Source organism: Megalops cyprinoides, chromosome 16 (genome assembly GCF_013368585.1).
Source record: "Megalops cyprinoides isolate fMegCyp1 chromosome 16, fMegCyp1.pri, whole genome shotgun sequence".
Classification (NCBI taxonomy): domain Eukaryota; kingdom Metazoa; phylum Chordata; class Actinopteri; order Elopiformes; family Megalopidae; genus Megalops; species Megalops cyprinoides.
In genome coordinates, this window is record NC_050598.1 from 21,241,744 (window position 1) to 21,268,898 (window position 27,155).

The window sequence follows — 27,155 nt, forward strand, 5'->3', positions numbered from 1 at the left end:
ATGAAAATCTTGTCCTGCATTTAAAAATGCAGAAACCTGAATGCAAAACACCCAATCCACTACTGTCAAGAAGACTTTATTATGTAGCCATTCAGTTTTTACATACACAGAGGGATGCAGTTCAAGTCTTTGTCTCCAAACCGTGGCTTTCTCTAGTGGTGGAAAAAATGCAAATCCTTTACTTAGCAGGGAGTTTGGGTAGTATTTGAGTCTGGCCAAGCATTTCAGTACCAGTATCCCAATAAATAGTTAATATATTAGAATCATTTTATTAACGTTTTTATAGAAAGAAACCTCACTGGACATACATTCTCACTAGAGGCAGTTCCGTGTCATAAAAACATGTCAAGACAAGTGACAACTTTCATAATCTAATACACAAATCATCCTCTAACCGCTACATCAGCAAACCACAGGGACAGCATTTGACAGGTGGAGCGAAGGCCTTGTTTTTCAGCACAAACGTGGAGAGGGAAAAAGTGTTTCCTTTGGGGTGGAGGAGGGGGTGACTGATGGCTGTCATTTGGAACAGGACCGGAGAGGCTTAAACTAAAGTGCATTTGAGAAATGCGGGAGGGTGTAGTGGGCTGTCCTGGGAGAAAGGCAGCAGCATCTGCATGTCCAGGTACCTGCCCCTTCCAACCCCATTTCCTCTCTGGGGGCAAGAGAGGCTTCGGCGGACACTCTGAGGGCAGGTATGAAAGGCAGCACACAAATGCAAGGGTTTTAGTAACGACAGCTTCGTCCCGTCTATAGCTCTTCACTCTCGTACAGAGGAGCTGGCTGCCGTGAGCCGCTGTCTGGGCTCAAGGCAGAGAAGTGGCTGATCGCTGGGCGCGCTTTCACTTGCTTGCCTGCGGGGGCAGCCTTGTTTAAGCGAGCTGGTGAGAGACGGGGAAAAAGGTCATTACTGCAGGAAACACATGAGTCTTAGGGAATGTTCAGTGGAGGGGTTTGGGCAGGTCTGCCCTTTGGAGGTAGTGCATATAAACATTGAAGTGACAAAAATCTCATCATGTTTAAGCAGAGTAATAACCAACTGATCAACATGAACAAATTCAGTGCCCCACATTTCACAGCATGGAGCTGTTTGTCCTCCACACAAGGAATGCAGGCTGTCCTAATGCTTGGAGACTTTCCCCACTTAGCTCAACAGGGAAGCTGTTCTTTGGGATAATGCTTTGTACGAGAGCTATCAGGCAGGCACGCATACATGGCTTCCCTGTTCCTTGGCCAGCACTGCTGTTTCTGTATTAAGCCCGGCTCTGGTTACAGGTTAAAGCCCTAGGGAGGTCGAAAGACAATCTTTCCTTGTGGCCGGGGTATGAGTCTAAATTTTGCTGCACAGTCATGGCCCGATACCACATCTGCTACAATACAAATAAACAATCATTTATGGCTCTTGCACAAAAGGACACTGAGCTCACACAGATAATCACACTTGCTCTGAACAGTTAGTAGTGTTGAAGTCAAACAACTAGCAAGTGGTGAAAATGAAATACTTTCCTTTGGCTCTATCTGACAGATGGCATGTCACATGATCGAGGAGGAAATGTAATAGCCATCAATGCATTTTCTGCGAACAACACACTTCTTCCTGTGCTAGTTAATATTGCATCTACTTTAGGCTGTTATCAGGTCGAAACTGCCATAGTAACAGTCTGAGCAACAGGAAAGTACATTAACTGCTTTTTTATGCACAATAAAAATGAACAGGAAATGATACTGAGCTCAGTCAGTAAATTTTCCAATTAAATAACACACAGTTCATCTAAGGTGCTATAACTTTCACATTCGACTACAGCTGATATTTCACAGAGCATTATGGGTAATTTGTAGCCAGTCTGTGACATGTAAAAGCAAACATCCAGTTGTTTCATGGGAAATGGCCCTCTGATGAACAGGGGTAGTTCTGGAAACTAAATGTCTTTGGACGTAAACAGATAAATAATCCCTGCCTTTGTCATACTTGCACAGGGGTCAGCAGGACTGCACAATAAAACTATATGGGCAGCTTAGGGTCAGGGCAAGCAAAACAAACCATTTAAACAACTTCTAAATAATGGCTTATTTTTTTCGGTCTCACAGGAACACAAAAGTGTAGCCTTCAACAACATTCCTAGATCCTGTGTGTGTTACTCTTGTGGTCTGGGCTACGCTTGAGACTTACTTCCCACATCCAGTCTGGCGTTGCAGGTGGACATGCCGGCCTCGTTGATGGCAGACACCGTGTACCAGCCTGCGTCTGACTTTTCAACCCTGTCAATCAGCAGGCACAGCCTTCCTGTGTTGTCCTGGTACAGGCTGGAAGAGACCACGCCCACATTACCACAAGGCCCCCGAGCTTTACGCAACCCCAGCTGTCTGTCCATTCTGCTGGAACTACAACAGAACTTTGAGCCTTGTGCCACATGGATATTATAAACCCTATGCTTGTGGTTTTTTTATTTTTGAACTTGGAAGACTGATGGTTACACATCGTATTGAAAATGGCTTGTGACTTCAAACTAAACTCATTTGAACCTTACCTGAATACTTTGCATATGATTTAAGGGGAGTGTGGATTTATGCACTGGTCAATTATCCTCTGAAAACTGAAATACAACAGACTGATGAGGAAAAAAATTGGGGATTGTCGGAAACTGTAAGGGAATAAAATGTACACATGGGTGTTAATGTAAAAAATAATTGTATGATGAGCAGTCCACAATGAAATTTGTATTTATGTGCTATTAATTAATGTGAGACTATAATGTTTCCACTTGCTTACTATGGATTAGTCCTGGTTGCAGCTTTCTGGGGTTAGCACTTCTTTTCTCTTTTTTGGACATTCTACAGAGGCACCTTTTCTGTCATTTGAAAATAGCTATGGTGGCGTTTGACGTATGCTTGCTCTCTTTTATACATCTGATTGTGTGTAGTTTGTGGACTCTACGACTCTCAACGCACCTCATTCTGTTGGGGTCAATGCGCAGCATCTCCTTGTCCTTCTTCCAGTAGAGCTGAGGGGGAGGGGAGGCAGCGACCCTGCATTCCAACCTCACAGTGTCCCCCTCCAGGGCCCGGGAGTTCAGCATCTTCTGCACAAAGGTCGGGGGTCGCAGCACCTCCTGGGCTGCAGGAGGGGAGGGGCCACAGAAGAGGAATGTATCATGAGGATAGTGATCATAATTCTGCAGTTCTGCATGCACACGCGCACGCACGCGCACACGCACTCACGCACGCGCACACACACACGCACGCACGCACTCACACACTCACACGCACGCACACACGCACGCACGCACTCACACACTCACACGCACACACACACGCACGCGCGCACTCACGCACGCACTCACGCACGCACTCGCACACTCACACGCATGCACGCGCACACACACACGCACGCACGCACTCACACGCACATGCACACGCACGCACGCGCTCACGCACTCTCACACACGCACTCACACGCTCACACGCACGTGCTCACACGCACGCGCTCACACGCACGCGCACGCACTCTCACGCACGCACGCACTCACGCACGCGCTCACACGCACGCACTCGCACTCGCACGCTCGCACTCACGCACGCACTCACATGCTCACACGCACGCGCTCACATGCACGCATGCACTCACACGCACGCACGCACTCACGCACGCACTCACACGCACGCGCTCACACGCACGCACGCACTCGCACGCTCGCACTCACGCACGCACTCACACGCACGCGCTCACACGCACGCGCTCACACGCACGCGCACGCACTCTCACGCACGCACGCACTCACGCACGCGCTCACACGCACGCACTCGCACTCGCACGCTCGCACTCACGCACGCACTCACATGCTCACACGCACGCGCTCACACGCACGCATGCACTCACGCACGCACGCGCACGCACTCACACGCACGCGCTCACACGCACGCACGCACTCGCACGCTCGCACTCACGCACGCACTCACACGCACGCGCTCACACGCACGCACGCACTCGCACGCACGCACGCACGCACTCACTCGCACTCACGCACACGCACGCACTAACGCACGCACTCACACGCACGCGCACACACGCACGCACTCACACGCACGCACACACAAGCACAGCATTAAGTTTTGCACTTCATGGAAAATATTCTGCGATGTACAAAAAAACGAAGAATTCATGTAAAATTTAAAGACGTTAAGGGCAAATAAACTACAATTACATTTATTGTAGGTATGGTATGACCCAGTTGTTAAGGGCTACAATTAAATCTGCTAACCGCAAGTGCCTGCCAGAGCAATGCCATTCGTACAATTTTAGAAACGTCGTAAAAAGCTGTTGGAGCTCACCGATGACGTCCAGGCGCAGGGAGAATCTACTCTCGCCAGCGCGGTTCTTGGCCACGCATTCATAGACGCCGGCGTGGTGCACCGTCACGATCTCGATGATGAAGGAGTGCACGCCCTTCTCGCTCACCAGCATCTTGTGGTAGTCGTCTGGGCGGATGGCCTTTCCATCCAGGTACCAGGACACGTCGGGGGTGGGCAAGCCCCCGACCTGCGGGCACAGGATGATGTGAAGGTGGTATTCCCACAGCAGGGAATAAGTGGGAGTGTACCATCATCACTGCAGTATGGATGCACATTATATGTGTGGGGGTTCCAAGTACACAGAGAATGTGTAGCAGATATATGTACACAGTCCAACAGCACTGTTCTTAAATTCTGGGCTGTTTGCAAGTTGGTGTTTCTCTTTTAATAGAACCCAGGCCTTTAATTACATGCATTTAAATGCTGATTGATTGTCCAAGTCCATTATCCTCTCTCTAGAAAAACCTGAAGTATAAAAAGACCTGCTGGTTTTGCTGGATTATAGACCTCTGCGAACTGAGAGAAATTGTGCCTGACCGAGTTTCTTACTTCACAAGGTCATGGGCTTTTTTTTTGGTCAGCAAAGGCCACCACATATGGTGCAAAATTGTCATTCTAGTGGCATGAATGAGGACATATGTTACTGAAACAAACAGGCCATATATTTGTAAACATCATGCATTTGAAAATCAGCAACAGACAAATTGCAGGGACCTGTAACCATGACACTATACAAAAACACACCTGATCATGCATTCTCTACTTGACCTACTTACAGCTACACATACAACAATTTGGAGTATTAATTGTTAAAAGGAATTTTACCCAAACAGACTCCAGTGCCACTTGAATAATCATATAATCAATAATCAACCATGTCACAGCAAAGACTTTGAGACAACTTACTTCCTTGGGTGTCTTTAAACTGAAGAGTCAAGTCTGGTTAATAAGCTGTATAAATAGCTACGTATAAATGTACCAATTAAAGAGTGTACCTTAAAGTCAATCCGGCAGAACCTGCCCTCCTCTACAGTGAGATCCTGGGGCACCTGCAAAAAGCGAGGTGCGTAACACTTTTCCTGGATGGCTGAGCCCTCATTGCCATCAGTCCCAGAGTGTTGCGCACTCCTGAAAGCAAGAGGGAAACAGGAAGTGAGGGGGCTTCCACATCCAGCCGCAATCCTAACTGTCACATTTGACTGAGAAGTGTGACCTAACTGGCTGAGGGTTGAGCTGTTGTTTTCCCCGAGGGGAACTATATATCCACAAGTACAGAAACCATGAAAACTGGACAGCAATGAAAGGCTGAGGAAAAACATCAATAAAAACATCAAATCCATAAACAACAAACTGCTAGTCCCTGCATATCCAAAATACACAACAGAAAACAGAAGAACGGAAAAATGCAAGAACAGTCAACATGTTCTTCCATTATGATATATGGCCCCTCTTTGCATTCAGTGACCCTAATACCTGTATATTTGCATTCTACCTACATACGCGCTACTGCGCATGTAAATATTGTGGTTTTTACATAAGTGTACTTGCCGCTGTTCAACCTGTTGACTTCTGTCAGCAACATGTCCACAGCAGTTACACTGTGCTTCAGACAACCTATAGTAAAGTGGGACCAGGTATATTGATTTGTCTTGTTAGCGTAGGGCAGCAAACCTATACCTATAATCTCACATTATGTAACCCATGTCTGCAGCTGGCTCTTCCCTGATAACAGGCAGTGTGCTGCTGAAGGACATGACAGCAGTGTGTTGCCCGGGCCATGACTCTAGAGCCCTAACCAGGAGGCCAAACCGTTGATTGGACTGAAATGAGAGGGTACCCGGATGAGTGGAGAGACACATCATCCCCTTGGAGACGGGTCAGTCCAGTTCAGATTCTATAATTGTCACCATTACAGCATGGCCAAAGGGGGGGGAGTGGAGCCAGTGGGGCCCAGCAGAGAGACAAGCACACAAACATGCATTAGCGCCAGGAAACTGAATCCAGATCAGACCTCCCACCTCCCCCCCGCTCCCCCCCCGACATTTACACATGCCGCACTTCTCACGTGTAACTCGTGGACAATCGGTATTCAGAATAGCCTCTCATGTATTCACAAAGCAGTGCAGTACAGCCGTTACACATTCACCCTGTCCATCTTTGTTTCCCGCAAGAAGAAACCTTTTCAAAACTCAAACTGCGGCAGTGTGATGTAGTGGTTATGGAGTAACCCAAAATTTGCAGGCTCTGTTCCCAGATGGGACACTGCTATTGGACCCTGCAGCAACATATCAGTAAATACCCACTTGTACAAATGGATAAAATTGAAAAATGCAAACTGTAAGATTATGCCTGGATCAGGCCAACTGCTTCACAAAGATATAATGTAAATGCATATTTGAGTAACTGACACATCCTATGTATTTAATGTATTTCAATGAGTACACAAAGCAGGGGGTAAAAGCAAGGACACGTTAATGTTTTATGAATATCCTCGACTGAAGTTGTGTTAATGTGTACTGTTCCCATTCCAAGGTATAATTTACCATATTCCTCCAGTGTGCCTTCCCTCTGGCGAATCTGGCTGCAAAAATGGAGAAAGTGTTCGATTAAATTTTCTGAATTTTTAAAATTGATTTATAAAATGCCCAGGACAAAACAGAGACTGTTGCAACTTTAACTTCATTTCAGAAGGACCAAGACAAACTGAGCATGACTATAAAATGTAAAAAAGTATTTTACTGCACATGAAGGAAGTCTTTGGTAGTATTTTTATGTTAAACATACGTTAAATGTTAAATATACAGATATTAAATGTTAACTTACAAACTCTTTAGCAGTATCATAAGGGCGAGGACCATGTAAACAGCTTGGATATTTTGGCTCAGATTCCTAGCAAAGATGACATCACACTCCCACAACAGGTGCGTGGTACTTTTTAAACTTAAAACAGGCAACCCTTCTGATGAGCTTCATGTCTATAAACTCACAAGACTTACACTAGTTAGGCTGCTACACTTTTGTTAAGCCATATAGTATATAGGACAGTGATCACGGTCAATTACTGTCTCTGATTCGGCTTGTTTTACGTCTTTACAACTATATCCTGAGGCGATTACATGTGTGCAGTGCTGTGGACTCTCCTGGCATCCCGCTCTCCTGATCATTGTTAGAATGCTGAAATGGCACCAGGGCTTGACGCCCGCTATTTATGGCTCTGTTCTTGGAAGAGGGATGTAGTTTGGTTGGACATTATCTTTCAAGACTGATGACAGACAGGCAAAAGCAGAAATGCTTGCTGCCCTCCTCCCATTATGTAGCAGGCCCAAGTGATAGACAATGACAGGGGAGTGAGGACAGTACATGCCGTGCGTGGAACACCAGTCTAAATGCCAGTCCACACACGCGTGACAGGCCTCTGGGAATTAAGTTCTCTCTAAAGGTAGACGTCTGTCTGTCTTCACTTCCGCGTAGTATATGCAGTAGATCCCCTCATAACAACCTCATTATGTTATGCAGCTAATGAAGGGATCATGGATGAAGTTAACACAAGTTTAATAAACTCTACCTGGTCAGGCTGTGAGTCTGGAGAATTCTCAAGATCAAAGACTGAGGCTGCATTGTCTGGACCCAACAACCTCCGAGCCATGCGCTCCTCATAGGACAGCTTCTGTCAGGGGACACGATACCAGCCACAGGGCAGGAATTTTATAGCGGCGAAGCACTCATCTGAAGTTCAGATGCCACCATCGGATGATTTTTTTTCCCAAACACAACAGCTGCAATCAATTAATCACTGTGCACAAACACACCGAGAGTGACTCATTGATCTGGGTGAAGCCCTTTATCCAAAGACAACTTTGAATGGATTGCTTGAGTTGAATCCAACTGGCAAAGTACAGTGTAAACCCCCCCACCCCCCGGACATATCACTGTTTCAGTTAGAGCAATGCACATTTGTTGCGAAAAGAGAAAAAGCCATTTTTTTCCTGTCACAATTCTTTCTTCTGAGACACTACTAACACCTACTGCTTCAGAGAGTTAACTACGACACAAGCAATGTACATCATTTCTGGTGAAATTGACATTGAAAATTTGGCATTTGAAAAGTTCAGGTGATAATAAGCAGGTTTTAATGTGATATTATATTTCAGTTAACACAGACACAGCATGTAGTAAAAAAATATGTAACAGGTATGTAAGTAATGGGTTTAAAATATTACATAAGGGGATATTAAGCTGATCCATCTGTACCTCAGGGATGCGGTTTGCATGCATCATATGGGCTTTAAACCTTGGACCAGCTGAAAGCCTTCCCTGCCAAAGACTCAGCCCAGATTTCCACCCTGTGACAGATACCTGGCTGTTATTCCTCCGACGTGCCTCCTTGCTGCGCAGTTTCTTTTCTAGGTCCTGAATGAGGGCATCCTTTGAGCCCTGGATTTCCTCATCAGTGGACCGGGATACTGGCCTGGAGGCTGCCTTCTTCAGTATGGGCCTGGGGAGACTGACAAGGGGACAGCAATGTAAATACAACCCCCAAAAGCAACACTCTGTTACAGTGTTGGTGAGAATAATGCAGTAAATGGTAGCTGGGTGAAATACAGCCACTATGTGCAGTGTTCAGGTGGAACATACCTGTTGGAGGTCCCTTTGTAGTTGGCAGGTAGAGAAACGAATGAAGATGGGGCCACATTCTGCTGTGGTGTGGCAGTGGTCTTGGGGAGGGAAGGGGAGTTATTGGGGGGAGAGGGGGACTGAGAGTGACTGGCAGGTAAGGACAGGGGGGCAGTCTGCGGAGGTGTGTCGGTGGTCTTAGGGAGGGAGCTTGGGGGGGTGGGCGAATGCGGGGAGCTGACTGGGGAGGTGGGCTTGGGGGGAGGGACGGGAGCCGTTTTGGGCTGGGGCGCAGGTTGAGACGGCAGGACAGAGCAGAGGAAGGCAGCCGGGGCGGACTGCTGGGAGGGCTGGGCACTGGCGACTTTGGGGATCAGCGTGACGCTGGACCGCATGGGGCCCCGGGAGGGCGAGACGGGCTGGGCTGGCAGGGGCTCCCGGGGGGAGCTCACTGAGGACGCAGGGGTGGAGATCGGGGAGCTCAGCGTGGATGAAGAGGGGGAGGCCTTCGCGTTTCCGTTGGAGACCTGCAGGCTCTCATAGCTCGGGGCCTGGAAGTGGGGCTGCGACTGGATGAAGTGGCGGGGTCGCTCATAGTTGAAGCCCGTGGGCGGGTAGAGGGAGGGGGAAAAGGTCGGCAGGTCGGCTACGCTCATGCTGCCACCCGAATCACGCTGACTGCTGGGCTTAATACTGGCTTTGCTGAGGCTGGAGGGCGGTTTGGGCGAAGGGGGCTTTTCCTTGGCCGGTGGTGGCGGGGTGAGACTGCGGGCTTCAGGAGAGTTGTGAGATATTGAGCTGTGATTGCTCTCTCCAGAGGGGCTGTAGGGCTCAGCCACAGTTTTACTCAGCTGCTCTAATTCTGGAGACCTGTGGTGGAAAAGAAAACATGCTGGTTTTCTACAAGCAGCCAACATGCCCTATTGAGACTGACAGTTGCTCTAAGTTAAGAATTTTGCCTCATGTGACTCCAGCTCAATACCCCTGTAAGTGTTTAGTGCCCACTAGGCATTCTGTTAAACATGACCAAACCAGAAAACAATTGTAAGCACCGTGTCCTCTGTACAATGACTGTCTCTGCCCCCCACTTAAGGCAATACAGCATGAATTCACCAAACACTTACACTGGTTTCACTGGCCATTTCATGCCAATCTCCTCATTTGCCCAAGACGCTATCGTTTTCCCTGCTTGCTAAAAATAGCCTTTAGATGTGCAATCGCTTGGAACCTGGGAGGGTGACACAAAAGAGAGCAATGGAAACAGATCTCCATGTGCCTCTTTTAAGTGTCGACGCAACTAAAACTGGAGCCTGCAGAGTCGGTTGACATCATCTGGCAGGTGCAGCTCATTTACAGCCTCCTCTGACGTGCGTGGCCTTGCGAAGTGAATTGTGGGTAGGGGTGAACTGTACTCCAACTCCCCTGCGGACAACTCCACTGAAACAAAAACGGTTCCTAAAACAAAGTCTTTGAGTTTTACCCTAACTAGTCACGCTACATGAGCGGAAAGTTACTGTACTAAACATTTTAACATTGTCAAAGCTAATTCAATACTTGCTCTTTTTGTGAAACTGAGACCGGTGGAATTCTTTTACTGAGGATCTATGAAAAAATGCAGCACTGCTACATGTAAATGAAGATGAGGAAAACGACGGCACAAATGAACCAGCCTGAGACCAGGCCGGACCTACGAGCCGGTGTCTGAAGCAAACGGTAAAAAGGCAAAACAGGGTGGAAGGTGAGCCTGATCTCTCAGCTATGAGACTCGTGTCCAGCGCACATGCCCCCTCTTTGACAGATGGGCAGGGGGCCACTGCCGCCACCCACACAAGCGTTGGCTCTGCCCATTATGTAACAAGCGGGGGGCGGGGGGGGGGGAGAGAAGCTGAATGGGTATGAAGCTTATACACTGAGCCTATTGAGAGGGGACGGTGGGACAAAAAGATGTGATCGGGTTTGAGCAATCCAGCTCAGTCCCTCTCAGCGAGCTTTGTTCAAACTCTCCCTGGAGATCTGCCAGCCTTCCTCTTGGAAGAAGGAATTCACCCCTACCAACATGCACATTCTTTCATGTTTATTGCACGGCAACACTGAAGCTGATAATGAATAAACGCAGGAGCTTCCCCTTTGGGCTCTGTAGATGCTGGAGTTCATACTGTACTTAAGTCAAGCAACAGCTGTCAGTTTAAGACCTGCATGAAAGTGTCAAGTGCCAAGAGCTGTTCAGGGTTTACGTCGATGACTGAACTCTAAAAGAACTCCTACCGTTTAATTACACTTCTGTAATTACACTACACAACTGTAGCTGAAATTGGGTTTATTTTGGTACAGCAAATAATTTTTATATCACATTCCAAGTAGCAGAAAAAGCATTCAATTTTAATAAAAATGGGTTATTGTGGATATTATTATTTTATAGGTTTCTCACAGACAAGTCATTTTGCTTGCCATACACAACAGAAAAAAATGCTCCATAGAGTATAAAACCTGCTTTAAATATCTTATAGACCTCTAAAATGTGACAAATGTAATAAAAAGGTACACTTAAGACAAATAATAGCAATTAGGTAATGATTAATTGTGATGTCTGTTTTGCTTTGAGTGAAACATGCCATTCACTTGACCTTCTATACAATCACCAGAAGCAACAGGTGTCATGGCCTATGAGTAGATTGTAACTTGAGTTACTGCAAGGAAGATGAGCTCAAGATAGATGTATCAATTTTAGAAAGTCTTTGTGTGCTGGCATCTTGGCAATGTTATATTACAATAAAGGCAAACCATCACAGAAAACAAATCTTCTTGTCTCTGCATTCACTATAATCAATTCAGTAATAATGTTTTGCAAAAATTAAAATATGCTCATGTTTACTGGTTGAAATAGTATTGGAAACATGACTACATAAACTGACTGAAAATGGGAATTTTGAATCTGTTCAAAATTAGATTAGACTGATAGCTTGAAAGAAGATAAAATTGGAGCCACTACTAAGACCCTCACTCTGCATCCAATCTTCGTAAAGGACTACTACCTATTTCCTCGAAATTCCGAAAGGACCTTTCACTGGGGACAGTGTTCTCTCCTGTAGATCATCAGCTCTAGGGGTAAGGTGTCAGTTTTTCACAACCAGTCCCTAGAGTGCCCTTCAACGAGAGAATCGGGGCCGTTCAAAAACTAACAACGGCAAAAGTTTCCCCTTGGGGACATGCCAGAATGTTTAACAAGCAACTGTTTATCAAAACTGTATCGGCCACCATGACAATTAAACGCAATGCGTTCCCGGGTGTCCCTGATCAGCTATAAGGGGTATTATCGAAAAAGAGCCACCTAAAGTTCCATGACATCACGCGTTCCCGAGTCTAGCAGTAATTCCTCAGGGATAGAAGCGTGTCAGTCATACAGATACCTCCTCAGTTGCGTACGCTTCAGCCTATCTCTGAAGGCAAATCGGTAGCTTAAAAAACCACTCCACAGCTGCTGTTGCGGACTTGTGACGGCAGTGTTACTGTAAATTGCCCCACACACTGAAACAGCCGTTGTTTACATGATTTCAAAATGCAGCAGTGACAAATAACAAAATCCGTATTTTAATAAAGAAACCTTTCACTTGCAAGAAGCCGCTAAAATAGAAAAACCAACTGCTAATTAACAGCAACTAAGCAGTTGACTACTACGTGTAATACTAAATGACTCATTATTCTACGTAGCTACTACTGATTGTTTGACATAACAAAAATCAATTTCAGCAGCAGATCAACAACATTCGTGCTAAACCCTTTTCTCTCTTGTTTGCAAAAGCTGCTGGCTAGTATTGAACCGACTGGACAAATGATAGTATGCACTTGAACGTCTTAGTTAACAAAGAGGGAGCGTCTGCTAAAACAGTCCATCAAAACACTGGAAACATTAACTAAATATCAGACTTTCAACCTGGCGATGACATAGCGCTGAAATCACCTGAGTGGCAACTCTAAGCAAACTATAATAAAAGCGTTCCAACACAAAGACCGTAGCGCAAACTTTACCTTGATAAACCGCCGTCCCTCGTTTAAAAACTGAAGACTGCAATGACGGCGATTGGGTCAACACCGCACACCACCGTATGCCAGAGGACAGAGGGTGTAGTAGGTCTGCCCCTCTTATTCACACCAGCCCGGGCAGTGACGCATGAAGGTCCCAGCTGATTCGAATGCTCCCCGCATTTCAAAGTAAGAGTCATTTTGCATCACGTGAGCAACACCTGACCTTTCATTTACAGTATTTTGGGTTGCTTGCATCACTTACACTCGTACCCTCTTTTATTTACATTTTAAAAGCGGTCTAAATACTATATTCACTCTAGTTTTATTGAATAACTGTGTCAAGTTTTTTGCAGGTAATGGATTTTAAATCTCACCTAAAATCTATGAAGCAATTTTGTTTTTCTCATTCAGTTGTGTCATTCTGTTCTGAGAACTGTCAGCCTAAGAGAATAGGTATTTTCCTTAATCGACCCCACTTGTGCAGCTATCGGTTTACCTGTTTGCTTCTCGAAACAGAAGCGATCCAAATACCGAGAAGCCAAATACAAAGTAATCACTCATTAGTTATTTTGAGGCTTTTTTTCTTAGAATAAATCAGACTAACTGGCTAGAGGTATATTTATCAAAGTTTATAGTTAATTTCTTGTCTAAACCTTATCTCCCTGTCGCCGCATAGTAACTTACATAATTGTGCTAATGGCTCCCTCTCCTGGCAGAAAAATAGATCCCTTCTAGCAAGATTATTTTAATCGAAGTATTTATGCTGTCGCAGGGTAACGTATGGACATAGTAGCAAATGTCCTTATTGGACAGACCTTAGTTGATTTTAGCATATTCACTATTCTGACAGACATGTAATTATCAGTGCAGATGAACATGAAATTTATTCATAGTTCCTTGAAGGGAGCAGATGTGCCTAGTGTTGCTAGGTGAAGTCGCTCTTGGTGACACATCTGTGTGATTATAGATGCTTGCTTGGACAAACTTTCTTTTCTGGAGCTACACACTGTAATACTGTGCTGTGCACTGAGTGGACTGGATTTATGAGCCCCCTTGTGCAATTAGTTGGAGGCTGACCACTACGTTTTCATAATGATTATGTCTCCATTTGTTTTCAGATTTGTCTGAGCGGCCTTGGTCAGTTATAACTTCCTTTGGCTATAGCAAAGCAGTCTCATCTCGTTTCAGTGCTTATTGTCTCAAATATGTCGGATGATCAGGGTGCTTACTTTTGGATGCCCTTTTCCAAGCAAGTTATTGTGCCTCATGTACAAGTGTGAGGTAATATTACTGGCTCTCTGAACATTGTAGTCCTTCTTTTAGTGATTTGTGTCTGTGGCAACAGCAGTGTATCAGCAAATGCTGCATTGGTGATATGACTAAATTTAAGAATAAATCTGGGAGGCATGGTTACATTACATTCATTTAGCTCACACTCTTATACAGAGCGACTTCCAGCACAAAAGAACATAGGTGTATCCATTCAAGTTGAATGAACAGACTTGGCTTACAAAACTACCAGAACAGTGAGTGTGAGCACATTCAAGACCTACTTGAATAAATGTACAAATGTCAATCAATCATTTCTACAGAACAGTTAGAAAGTCTGTAATCTGTGGTTTAAAAACAAATGTTTTCCTAAATATTGGATGAATGGCTGTGTAGTTCCAAAGTGATCATACTCTTTGGTCTGGGATTGTTGTTAGCCTGATCTGACACTGTTGCTCATTCAACTTGAATGGACCCACTTATGTTCTCTTGTTCTGAAAGTTGCTCTGGATAAGAGCATCTGCTAAATGATTGTGATGTAATGTAATGAAGTTGTTGACACAGGGCGCAGTCAGCCTATCTGACTCACGCATCCAACAGGGGGGCAGCCTCCTCCTCTGGGCTGTCCGGCCACTCTGGGGGAGGGATCTCTGCGGCATCCCGTAGGAATGAGGGGAAGTCGTCGGGTTCCTGCCCGGCGGACTCCTCTGGGGCCTCCTCGTTTGCCAAAACCTCATCCAAGTCTGGAAGTGGCATCACAAAAAGGGGTTAAATGCTCTAAAGCTCTCAATATTTCTGTGGTCTGTTCAATGTCTGTTTAATAATGGATGCTATTGATTGCTAGAAGTAGGTAAAATTCAAATATAGTCCCTAAACATAGACTGAGTCTGGGCAGCTGCGCATGAGAGAAAGGGGGTGCTAGTACACCTTGGCCTTCAAAGTCTGAGCTTACCTGCGTACACCTCTAGTAGGGCACTACAGGACACCGTGCCATACTGATTCCCCGCAATGCACTTAAAAACCCCAGAATCCTCTGGGTAAGCCTCAGTGATGACGAGGGTACACAGCTCCTCTGGAGATGGAAGGAGAGAAAAAGAAAACCACTTGGAAATTTCTTTCTCTGAGAGAATCCTTGTCATCGACTGCATATGTAAAATACAAATAGGATACCACAAAGAGAAGAATGTATGCTCACCAGGTACTGATGCAGAACTGGCCTCTGGAAAGAGAAAGAAAAAGTGAGTGAGGTAGAAGAATGATCTTGCTTGTGATTGTGTTGCTAGTATGCTCTGAGATATGTTGTTTTCTTGCAGACCTCAGGGCTAAGTTGTGTTTTAGTAGGCCTCAGGTGCTTGGTTGTGTTGATGCAGAGCGCCGGGCTGGGCTGTGGTTTCTACTTCTCAGAGCTGGGTTGTGTTTGTGTAGGCCCCATGGCTGCATTACGCTTAATGTAGGCCTCAGCGCTGTGCTGTGTTTGCGTAGTCTTCAGAACTGTGCAGAATTTGCACAGGCCTCTGAGTTGGATTGTGTTTATGCGGGCCTTAGGACTGGATTGTGTTTTTATAGACTTCAGCACTTGACTGAGCTTTAGTAGGCATCAGTGCTGTGTTCCTCAGTGCTCTTTAGCAGGCTTTGTCAGGCAGGGACGTGCACAGACTTTCTGGAGGACAGGGTTTCAAATTTTAAAAAAAGAACATGGCTTGCTAATGGTTTGTTTGGCAGGAAAGAGCACATTTGACATTATGAGCAAAATGGAAGGGGCATAAGCCCCCCCCCCAACCCTCCCCTGTTCACATGCCTGGGCCTCATTGTCTGCTGGGGTACACTTTGCTCTGTCATGCTGTAACCTCACTCACTCTTCCTCAGAATGCGGAAGTCTGCAGAATCCACAATCTGTTCCTCCTCCCGGTACCACAGCACTTGTAGAGGTGGTGTCCCACGGATGCGGCACTCCAGAACGACCAACTGCCCCTTCACTGTGCTGACATCATGCAGACACTGGGAGGACAGAACGGGATTACAGAACGGGCCTAGGATCCTTTCTCTGACTCAGATATCTCAGGCACCCCTTCTCCTCCCGTCGGGATCCGAAAATAAAGTGTTTGCACAGCTGTTTTGAGGCAAAGGTCTTGACATAATTAATATGGAGAATATTGGCCTTTATGAATGTCAACAAACAAGCGGCAGCGTTTCATATCTTCAGCGCTCAGCTGACTCAACAGTTGCACGTCTATTTTTCCTGAGTCATAAGGAATTGAAAAGGGACCTGGTGATCTTCTGTTTATACCATGGATTAAATATTGGCGGTATGTCTGATTCTGAGGTGTTCGCTTTGCTGCAGTGGGGATTTGAAGGATTTATACACTGCATAAAACTATCTCTACTCCTCAGATGAATTTTCAGGACAGTTCCCAAGCACACCACTGGAGGGGGTTAAAGACATATTGCTCCTTCAGTCTTCACAGAAAAAACTTACCCTTACAAATGTTGGGGCTACACCTCCATTCCCAGAATAATTCTGGCTGTAAGATGGACTTTGCGTCTGTAGAAAACATCAGTAACTACAATTAGTGAATCAGAAAGACTGTGGGAAATGATATTTTTGGTAATATTTTACAGACTGCATGTTTGTACAGTACATAAAAAAGATACTGTATAATACAGAATAATACATGAACCGAATAGATAGAATAATGCATGAACAGATCATAACCACAGCATTCATACTGCTGCTATCTGACAACAAGGTCAGCCTGTGAAAACTACAGTCCTCTCCAGAGGTAACCCCTCTGTATTTTCCAGAAGCTGAAACACTGCTTGAAGGAGAGATTTGTTCATTTTTGCAGATACGGTAACCAAGGTGCCATACTCAATTCTCAGAGAGCCTTCTGTGTGAGAAAACAGCATGGGACCTGAGAATTTGGTCTTTAGAAATGGGTGGGGCTGTGGATGAGTACGAACGTGTGGGGGGTGAGAAGGGTTTAGGGGTGGAGGGGCAGGGGAAGAAGGTGGATGGGTGTGGCACTGAGCAGGAGCAAGGGTGCAGCGGTGGGATGGTGCGTACCCTCTGGGGGCTGATGTATAGCGGCTGCACCAGGCTGGAGTGTCTCTGCTGGACTACACTGGTGGAGGACGTTTCCCTGGAGCAGGAGGAGATGGTCAGGGACATGGTGGTGGTCTTCTTCTGGACCCTGGAGAAGGTACACAGGGACACATGCTTAGTGCAAGCATTGTTGCTGTCATTATATATGTTACAAATGTTATAAATAAATGTTTGCACGGACTCATTATTGTCACTGCGGTCTGCCATGCGCATTTTTACTCACTGTGCCATGTTTCAGGCGTTACCAGGGTCGTGGCTGTGGCCAGCTGGTGTAGGTGTCTAAACAGAGAGGGGCATAATGAGTCGGAATGGGAATTCACTCTCAAGGAGCTTAATGCACCGACACGTTCTAAAATGTATCCATCACCTCATGTCATTCATTTCATCAACCATTCTAAACCAATGAAGGTACCAAGGTCACAATCTATGCATGTTTTATTGGTCCTCCTATTTGGGGGGGTCAATGAATGTGATTATTGCTGTGATTATCAACCCAGCTACCCCAGAGCAACTTCATGTTTCTGTAAAAAAATATTGGATTCCACGGAACGTCATTTTGCTTGTGATGAAGCCGATCCAATTCCAAGGGTATGAGAATACCCCCAGCTTCGGCTCGTCACAAATGACCTCACAGGAAGCTCCGCCGCAGAGTGTAACGTGTTGATTGGGCTGTGGTCGGTCCATAAGATGCCCCTGTTACGACTTGTTTGGAAGGGCACAGGTTCTGTGCTGTCTAGTTGTGTCCTATGTGCCAGTGGGATCCCCTTTCTGTATAAATAGACTGCGTCTCATGCCACCATCCTTCATGAGATTGGCACATCTCAGGGTGGGCTGAGAATGGCTGCAGTGCTTTGTAAACAAGTGGACCTCTTGTCCTCAGAATGGATGTTGCAAAACACTGTGACACTTAAAGGCGCAGTTCCATTATAGATGCAGCTTGTACATTTCCATTACTTTTTCGGTACGTTCAAGAGCATCAGCCTCTTAAACACGCAATTGCTTTTGCGTCATTCAGCAGTGTGTGAATCAGATTTTTTTTATTGACAGACCAATTACTTACATTATGTAACTCAGACATTACCACTTAATGTTTAAAGATGTGCCAGAAATGGGACATGACTTGTCCTGACCCTGATCGCTGTGGGTTCACTATGATTTATCTGGCTTGAAAAAAGTTGCCTAACAAACAACACTGCCAAGACAGATTTGCATCCTGCTGTCCTGAACCATTAATAAAACAATGAATCATTTTCTGTGAAAAGCTGAAAACCTCTACAGTCCCAGAATCAGCATCATAATAATTAAACTTGGCATAATTAAACTTGCCGTAAGTTTCCAGAAAACTAAAATTACTTTGTTAACCAACCACAGGAGAGCAGCAGGACCGTGTGACAGTTTAGGAGGGGGGGAAATGACACTGGTTTGATGATGCGTCCTGGGCGCTGTCAGTGCCACACAGTGTTTGGTGCATGCCTGACATTTGCTGATGGCTTCCCTCACTTTTCTGTGGAGTCAAGCCCCTTGGGTTAGCAGCATACTCCCCACCCCCCCCGCCCTACATTATGACAGAATTAGCCCCGGGTTTCTAAACACTCCACCAGCATAGCAACAAGACACCTCAAAATGCTGAGCATGAAAACAACAACATGCAGCGTGCACAGAGTCAGGACTTTAAGAGACAGCTGGCAAAGAAATACCTGCTGGGGGTTAATGCAATGTAACTGCTGCGGCATGTTGTGGTTAACTTTATCACTTTGTTCTTACACAATATTATCGGTTAATTTCTGAAAAAGTAAATCTTGCAGTCCAATAAAAATGTAATTATTGCTTAAATCAGTTATTCTTAAAGCCAAGGAAAAAAGTGCCATGATGGTTAGATTGAATGCTTCCGCAGGTATCCATGCATAACTGGAGAACGGTTATAGGATGCGCAAATTCAACATAGGATCCTATGGGACAGCCTGGTTGTCAGGGTGTAACTCAAGGAGGCTCAGAAGAGGTGGGCCCTTAGCCACGAAGAATGTACTAAGACCCCACGAAGAATGCTTTTGAAAAAATATCTTCACAGATCAAGAAAGAGCTAGCATATCACATGGAAATTATCAGCTGAAATATGAAGTAGTGCCAACAATGTCAATAATTCAGTATTACCACTATGCAGTTTACCAAGTTACCTTATTTGTCTGATGATCAACTAACTTTCAATTAGCTTTGTTGTTTAGTTTTGCTTTTGAAGCGGAAATGAATAAAATTAGTAACATACAATTAGTAATGCACAAGCTAATATTAATGTGAAAACTTTTTCTCTTTTTCAATTATAGTGTTCAGCATTTCAATACCTTGACAGCTGCTGATTTTAGACTAGAATTTATGCCTCTTAACAGATGTCTGTAACAGAATGTCATTCATGTATGTGTGTATGACAGGAACTGATAAAGGACATTTAGTTCAGTGTAAGTCAGCGTTCACTTTTCACAGTTAACACCTGTGTCTCAAAGTCCCCCAGAAGCCAAACAGAAGAAGCTCAAAGTCAAAATCTGACATATAATGGATTATATGCTACTATTAAATCTGAATTGTAAACACAAACAAGACTGATGTACATGTTCATCCCACTGAAACAGCATCACCAGCTGAGAGAGTGGTAACTGTAATATAATGCAACACAACGTGATGTTTCTTGCGTTTGACTTCTTGAATACCGGAAACAAACCGGTTTCAGCTTGGAACCCCACCAAGGGCGCAGCTGAAAGAAACCCCCGTCCCAGAGTGTCACCGTGGGACTCATTTCGTGAATGCAAACGAATTGATGTTTCAGCGGTGCCATTAAACACTCAGTAAACACACACTTGTATTAAAGTCGGAGGAATTCAGTCATTGTGCTTCTCTAAGCCCCACGCAAAGAGCAAAGGGGGATCTGATTTCGGGGCCATCACCAGTTACTGGCCCCCAGATATCAGCCCCCGGAGCCCAGTGGGGTACAGAAGATCTGGACTGGGAAACCCGAGCCGGGCTGTATCTAATTTGGTCTCCTCCTCTGTGTTGGATTTAGAAACACATGGCGTATGATAAATCTTCCCCTGGCCTGGCGTGTCACTGCTTTGCAACAAAGTGCCTTCTAAATCCTCACAGGGCTTTATTCACATATTTACGCTAGGCTTCCTCTGGTCCTTCCCTTTGTTATTTTATCCAGCGCGTCCATTTGGGACAGGCCATCATGAAATACTACGTTGAAACCAGCGCTCTCAGCTTAAGCAGAGGGTGGGATGGTGCTACAAGGATGAGAGGGGAGCTCAGTGAATTCCCTCAGTCTGTAAGCTACAAAACAGCCGGGCACACGCTGAGAGTGGCCGGTGTGTGTTTAGGGGAAAAGAGCCAACAATAAGCTACCGAAAGGCCTGTGTGTGCGCAGATCTTTCGAGTAGCTTACAGGAGAGGCTTACAGACAGTGAGGCCCAATCCTACAATATAGTCTTTCTGCCAGAGATATCATTTCTTTTCTGCTCTATGTAGTTAGACTCTGTTACTGATGGCCTCATAGCATTTTTTTTTTTTACATTTTTTTAGCCCAACATTTTTGGGACCAGTAGCAGAGAGGAGAGCAACAGAAAGAAAGAATAATCGTATCATTCTCTGCGTGTTCATTCTTTCTCTGTCACTCATCACTAGACCACCGCCGGTCCAAGCCTTGTGTCAGTTCAACAGCTGTTTGTCTAATATGGCTTCACAAATAAGTTTCCAGAGATAGAACACATTCCGTCAGGACAATCGAAATAGCTGGAGTGCTCTGGAAGATACAGCTGGATGTAATCATTTAATCAATAACAAAAACAGAAGCGCTGCTCTGCCACCTTTAAGACAGGGGTGATTTATAACCTTTGGGTACATTCTATTATGAAGAACAAAAGATGGAGACTTTCTCTGACTCATTCTTTCTTCCCTTGGCTTTTTCTCAGTATTGTGTGCTCTGCAGTAAATGCTTGGAAGTTCTTTGCCACTGTAAATCGTTGCTCACGCACCTGCTCTTACGTGTGCCATTTTTACATGTACCATTATAACAGTTGTTATAAACAAGTTATAACTACAATGCATAAACCCGATCAGGATCATCAGCTGTAAACACGCACTATAAGTACTGTGACCCATCTGAACTTGCCTCCTCCTTCATTTTCTTATTTCCAATGAATTTGCATCTGCATTGTTTAGTTGCTTTATTAGTCAGAATGCATAGGCTTTGAATGGATATCATGCTTGTTCCAGGAAAAGAAGTCTAATGTAATTTAATGCATGTCTGGTTAGGTTTGTCTAATCTTTACAGCAAGTTCTAAGCCCATGGGGTCATATTGCAATCGTAAATATGCTTTCACTGTCCCAAATGTTGTAAAAAAAAAAAACATTGATCAATCACCATTTAAGGAAAAGGAAAAAAAATAGGATGTGGAAACAAGGCTTCATTCAGGGGTTAGTTATACTATTTTATGCATATAGTTTTCCTGCACACCATGGCATAAACAACTGCCTCTGATCCTGAGAAGTGATGTGCCTGGCTGTGCAGCAGGCCTGCAGCTGATGCAGACTGACTCATTCCAATTAATGGGTTTATCAACCGAATCGAGTTCTGCACTGCCTCTTCTGCTGACATATTTTGGCCTTTAGTTTGCAGATAATAAGCAAAAAGGAAGATAGCAACCAAAGAACACGAATATTCAGTTTTCAGTGTAATGGATGTTCATCACTACTATGCACTCTTTTCCTTTAAATAACACCTTTACAATACATGAGTATTGTGACTCAGCCGTCATTAACACCACATTAATTAAGACCCATTATTGTGTGGTGTACCAGGAGAGACAAAGTCAATGCTGTTAGTTTTTATATGTTCCTTCATATTCACTAAATCTGCAGAATGATGACTCATTTCTGTGGTAGGCATGTCATCTGCCATCTCAGAACTGCGTACAATATCCAGTGGGATGAAACTCGGCAAAACAGAAAGTTCAAATTCAAGATGAACTGCGTTTAACTACCTAAGAATAGACTATTGAAATGGATCTGGACATTCACAACAGCAACCTTTGAAGATGGTTTTGCTTTGCTCCCATAACAGTGTCAACAGGTTAAATGAAACCTCTGTTTTCATCATATGACTCAGCAGCCATATTGCTAGGTCCCCCAGTTCCTCCAGCTATATTTAGTATTCTTATTGATGTTCTTAAAAATAAAAATAAAAATAAAAATAAAGATATTTATAGACATCTTATAAATGGAGCAGACAGAGTGTATGCTGGCAAAATTAGTGGTATTTCGCCTGAACAAATGAAAATATAGGACAAAATGTCTAATAATGAGACCACAAAGGTTCCCTGTGTAGAGTCTCAGCTGATCATAAATCAACACATTTTCAAATGTCACTTTTCACCACCCAAAATATCCAAAAAAAGTCTAGAATGGTCCATTTGACTATAGAAGCAGTCTTGAAGATTTGATGGATGTTCAGGCATTTTGGTGTCTACATCATAGCACCAAAACTACAACTCCCATGTATCCCCGAGCAGCACATAAAAGCTAACATACTTTGGAGGCTCACATGATCCCTAGGGAGCCAATCATAGTCCCTGCTTTGTAAAAGCAAAGTAAAAGCATGTTCACCCTGCCCCCTTCCTTCGCCCCTCACCCCCAGCTAATCCCCCCCCCCGCCTCAAACCCCACCCTGGAATGCTCTGTTGCCTCACCCTCTGCACAGCACAGATGACCACTTTTTAAATCCTGTATCTCAAAGCAACAAGCATATTTCCTTGTGGATGCAACAGCTTTCCTTACTGCTGTTTTATTACTTAAGATCTGCCACAAGATGAATTCATCCGTCTGTCATATTTTACAAACACTGCATACCTCGTTATGTGCAAATAACATCCTGCCTTTTAAAAATGGCACGCAAATAAAAGTTCAATTGAGTGATTTTGCTTTCTCCTCAGAACTGTTCTGTTGAAGGAAGGACGGCTTTGTAACTGCATGCAGTAAGGAAAGACTTAAGTTCACACTTCCACAGCCTGGTTCATGAGTAAGCATCTAGTGACAGAAGGCACAATCATCGGCTCCTAATCCCCAAGCCGCCCCTCCCTTCACTAACTGTTCCTTGGGGGAAAAATAAAAGTGGAGCTCCGTGCAAAATCGGGGGTCTTACCAGTGGATCACTTTGCAGCTGCAGATCCGGTACTATTCCAATGGGCGATGGCTGACCAAGACAGGGTTATGGTCCTGGTCCTCTCCCTGTCAGAGCCTTCCACACCTACACAGCACACAGAGAGCAAAGAGGGTCCCCTCTCCCTGCACTGGCAGGAGGTCATCTATTGGGGGGGTGAGATTCGGGGGGGGTGTGCAGGTTGCACTGGGCCGTCTGGAGAGGAGTAAATCGAGGAAGTGAGCTCAAGCCCGTCTCGGGTTACGGCTTCACCATCTGACACAGCTGACTCCACAGTTAAAGGAAAACCAAACACTTGGACCTCAAATATAGACCAGCGGGCCGCACAGTTACTCTCCCTCCAGTACAAATGAGAATACCATGTGGGAAGACTGAGTCTTTCAAAAGAGCACACGCCATCCCACTAATAGCTCCTGTAAGAGAAAAGCATAGACGTGATCTTGTTTGAAACTTGCATGTTGTCAGGGTAAACTGGGCAGTGGGGAGGGGTGTGGAGTGCAGAGTTTTTATGTTTCTGATGGCAGAGTATAGTGGTGGGTGGCTCTGTGGGGTAGTGATTAAGGAGCTGGTATTGTAATGCAAAGACAGGTTCCCTTTGCAGATAGAGCATGGAGATTTACCTGAATTATTTCAGTGTACATCCAGCTGTATACACAGAGAACCTGCAGAGAAGGGTGTCTGCCACTCAGATGAATAATGCAAATGTAATAAATGACTGGGCTAAATTTTAAACCCTTGATTTACATGTCATTTTATAACCAATCCTCACTTAATGACCTTGATATCTCTGTCTGGAAGATGTCCCCTGCTTTTCAGTGATACCCTGCTGTGAAAACTGGACCAATGTGCAGCTAGACTGAATTCTCAACAATTGAAAGCTGATTTACGGGTCTCCCGGTTCTGCTACCCCACTGGCCTGTGCCCTGAGGCACACAGGGAATGTGGATGTGGACCGTGGCAAGCTGCAGGTCACAGCACCCCTAACTCTGAGTGCTGCTTCTGCACGTCTCAAAGTACAAACTCAATACTTTGAACCTCAGTAAAATATTTGGTAGTAAATGTGGGAAAACATTGAATTCTTTGAAATATGCAGGATGAAAATGAATGAAACTCCGACCTGATTAAAGTGGTTCACTGTACCGGACCATAGGCTATCCAACCCAGAGCAAAATAAAAAGCATTGCTCTGCCTTGCACAAGGATAACCCATGTAACAGCAACCCATACTCTAAGGAGCACTACAGTGTTGTACAGTAAGCTCTAGGGGGAACACTCAATAAAATAAAGAATGCTGACTGTGCTACTCAAGCAAAGGGAGTCCTCTATTACTTCTTTAGAGGCAACACATAGGTTATGGAAGTCTTGATAGAGCAGGGCAAATGGTAGAAGAAAGACTCACAAAATAATGAAACTAATTCACCATAGTTTAATAAAAATGGTAAATATTGCAGCTGAAGCACCATTGTTAAATAACAGGTCATCATACTACAAAAACATACTGCACTTGTTTATACAGGTCTAATTTGGAAAGCTCACTGACGGACATTATCGACACTTAGCTATGTGTGGTTTACTCCCCTGAAATAATGCTGAGAACAATATCATTGCTGATTTCTGTATGCAGAATATTCTACTGGACTGTCTGATGTGTTGAACTGATTCAGCATAGTCTCTCTGATTTGTGTGATAATCCCATGTTACTTCTATGTGCTTTCTGGTTAACACTACCTTCTCTAGTATAAGGAGTACAAATAATAGAGAAAATTAACAGAAAAATAGCAAGTAATATGAAAAACAGGCTGTTTTATTTATGTTTGTAGGCTTTGGTACACCAAAAACACTGATGTGCCCCTAGTATGACCTGAAAATATCACCAGCTATGCCTGACAATTTTCTCACTGCAGTGAACTTACCAATGAATGAATTCCTTCCTCCTTTCATTAAAATGGAATTGGTCAAACATTACCAGTATGATCTTGACAATACAAAAGTTAATTTTTCCCTTTTTCTTAAAAAAACCCTTTAAATATTCTGAGCTGCTTGACTTCTTGATGGTATTTGCAGAGATTGATTTTACTCTTAACTTATTTGTAAGATAATAAAACTGGTCATAATGAGATAATGAAACTTACTGAAAGGAGTGATATGTGCATGCTGTACAAATTTTAAAATGTTTACACAAATGCAGAGCATACACAACTAAAGAAAATACTTGCATTTTTTAATAAAAAAAAAAACTAGGGCAGTTGGGAGAATGATCACCTTTTTCAATTGCCTGTTATAGCGAGATCTATTTGTTTGCACCTTCTGAGAAAATTATGTATGCAGACTTTTATTGGCACTAAGATGTATGTCAATCCATAGTAAGTAATGGAGCTCCCAGCTGCGTCTGATCAGATCACCTTGAACACAAACTACAGCCCGGGTTCAATGGTCAAAAACTATGCCATCACACTGTTTATTAAAATTGCATTTGTATTTAATTGTTCTTTGTTGTCATTTTAGCATCACCAAAATTTCAATGTTCCTTAAGACAAAGCCATCTTTCTCAGTACAAAAATCTTCAAACCTTTCACTTTTTCAGCAGAACTGACTTCTGGCACACTTCAGCAACACTCCTCCAACTAATTACACACTTTCCTCAGTCCTACATCCACTTACTCAGTCCTTCACATGTACATTTCCAGAGAAACATGTAATCAACATTACAATCTTTGCCCAAGTGGTCCCTCTTGAAATGACACTTCAGGTTCATTAGACTTTGTCCTAATTCAATAAAACAAATAAGTAAACTGTATGCAGCAGACAATTACAGGTACAGCAATTCACATATTTACTGTACGCATATTGTGCCTGTTTCCCGTTATTTGTTAATGCAAACACAGTGATGTCAGATGACACACTGCATTTTAGTAGCTACATCACACATCACATCTCTTAACAAAAGTCTCTAAATTCAAAGCATTTTTTCAGACATTTGATAGACAATTGTCTGCTGTAGCAAAATATCCTTTTCAATGCAGCAGATTCCCAAAGCATATTACTGTGATTTATTCACAACATTGTTATTATATTTTCAAGAAAACCCCTAATCTTTCATTATTCTATCAAATCAGTTGAATCATTTCTTTTCATTAGTCATTTACTATAAGCCTACTTTATTTATATTGTCGAATTTGTTTCATTTAGTACTATTGTACTCTTTTGACAATAATAAGGTAAACCACCATGGTAACTGTATGAAAAAGCATGCTAACTGCAAATGAGATTTGAATCCTTAGAAATCCAATATAACCATATTGTAAATAATAAAAGCTGAGAAAAGTACCTCATTCTTGTGATGTGTAAAACTTTTGTCAGTTGAAAGCACCTCACACCAATTGTCTATATACAGTGAAATACAGCGAAGACGCAGTAAAATCCTAATTGATTATTCAACAAATTGTTAATCAATAATAAACTGTCCAGTAAAGAATGACATTTTTCTATTCTTAAATATGCTTACAGAACCAGCTGCATTATCACATAAAACACAATGACCAATTGAACTGTAACGGCAATATTTAGCTCCACCTTGTGGCATAAGAAAAAAAAT

The 27,155-nt window shown here is 44.0% G+C and overlaps 1 protein-coding gene across 1 annotated transcript; it reads right to left on the bottom strand.

The window, feature by feature from the left end:
* Positions 1-60: 60 nt before the first annotated feature.
* Positions 61-23,705, bottom strand: myot (myotilin). Its single transcript, XM_036547765.1, has 17 exons — positions 23,544-23,705; positions 17,583-17,638; positions 17,321-17,447; positions 16,733-16,798; positions 16,113-16,254; positions 15,452-15,475; positions 15,209-15,328; positions 14,846-14,999; positions 8,986-9,834; positions 8,707-8,854; positions 7,916-8,017; positions 6,894-6,931; positions 5,346-5,478; positions 4,330-4,537; positions 2,950-3,115; positions 2,171-2,304; positions 61-881 (listed from the first exon to the last, which is right to left on the bottom strand). Exons 2-17 carry the CDS (start codon positions 17,588-17,590, stop codon positions 751-753), a joined length of 2,550 nt encoding a protein of 849 aa, XP_036403658.1. The 5' UTR covers positions 17,591-17,638; positions 23,544-23,705; the 3' UTR covers positions 61-750.
* Between the last annotated feature and the right edge of the window lie 3,450 nt (positions 23,706-27,155).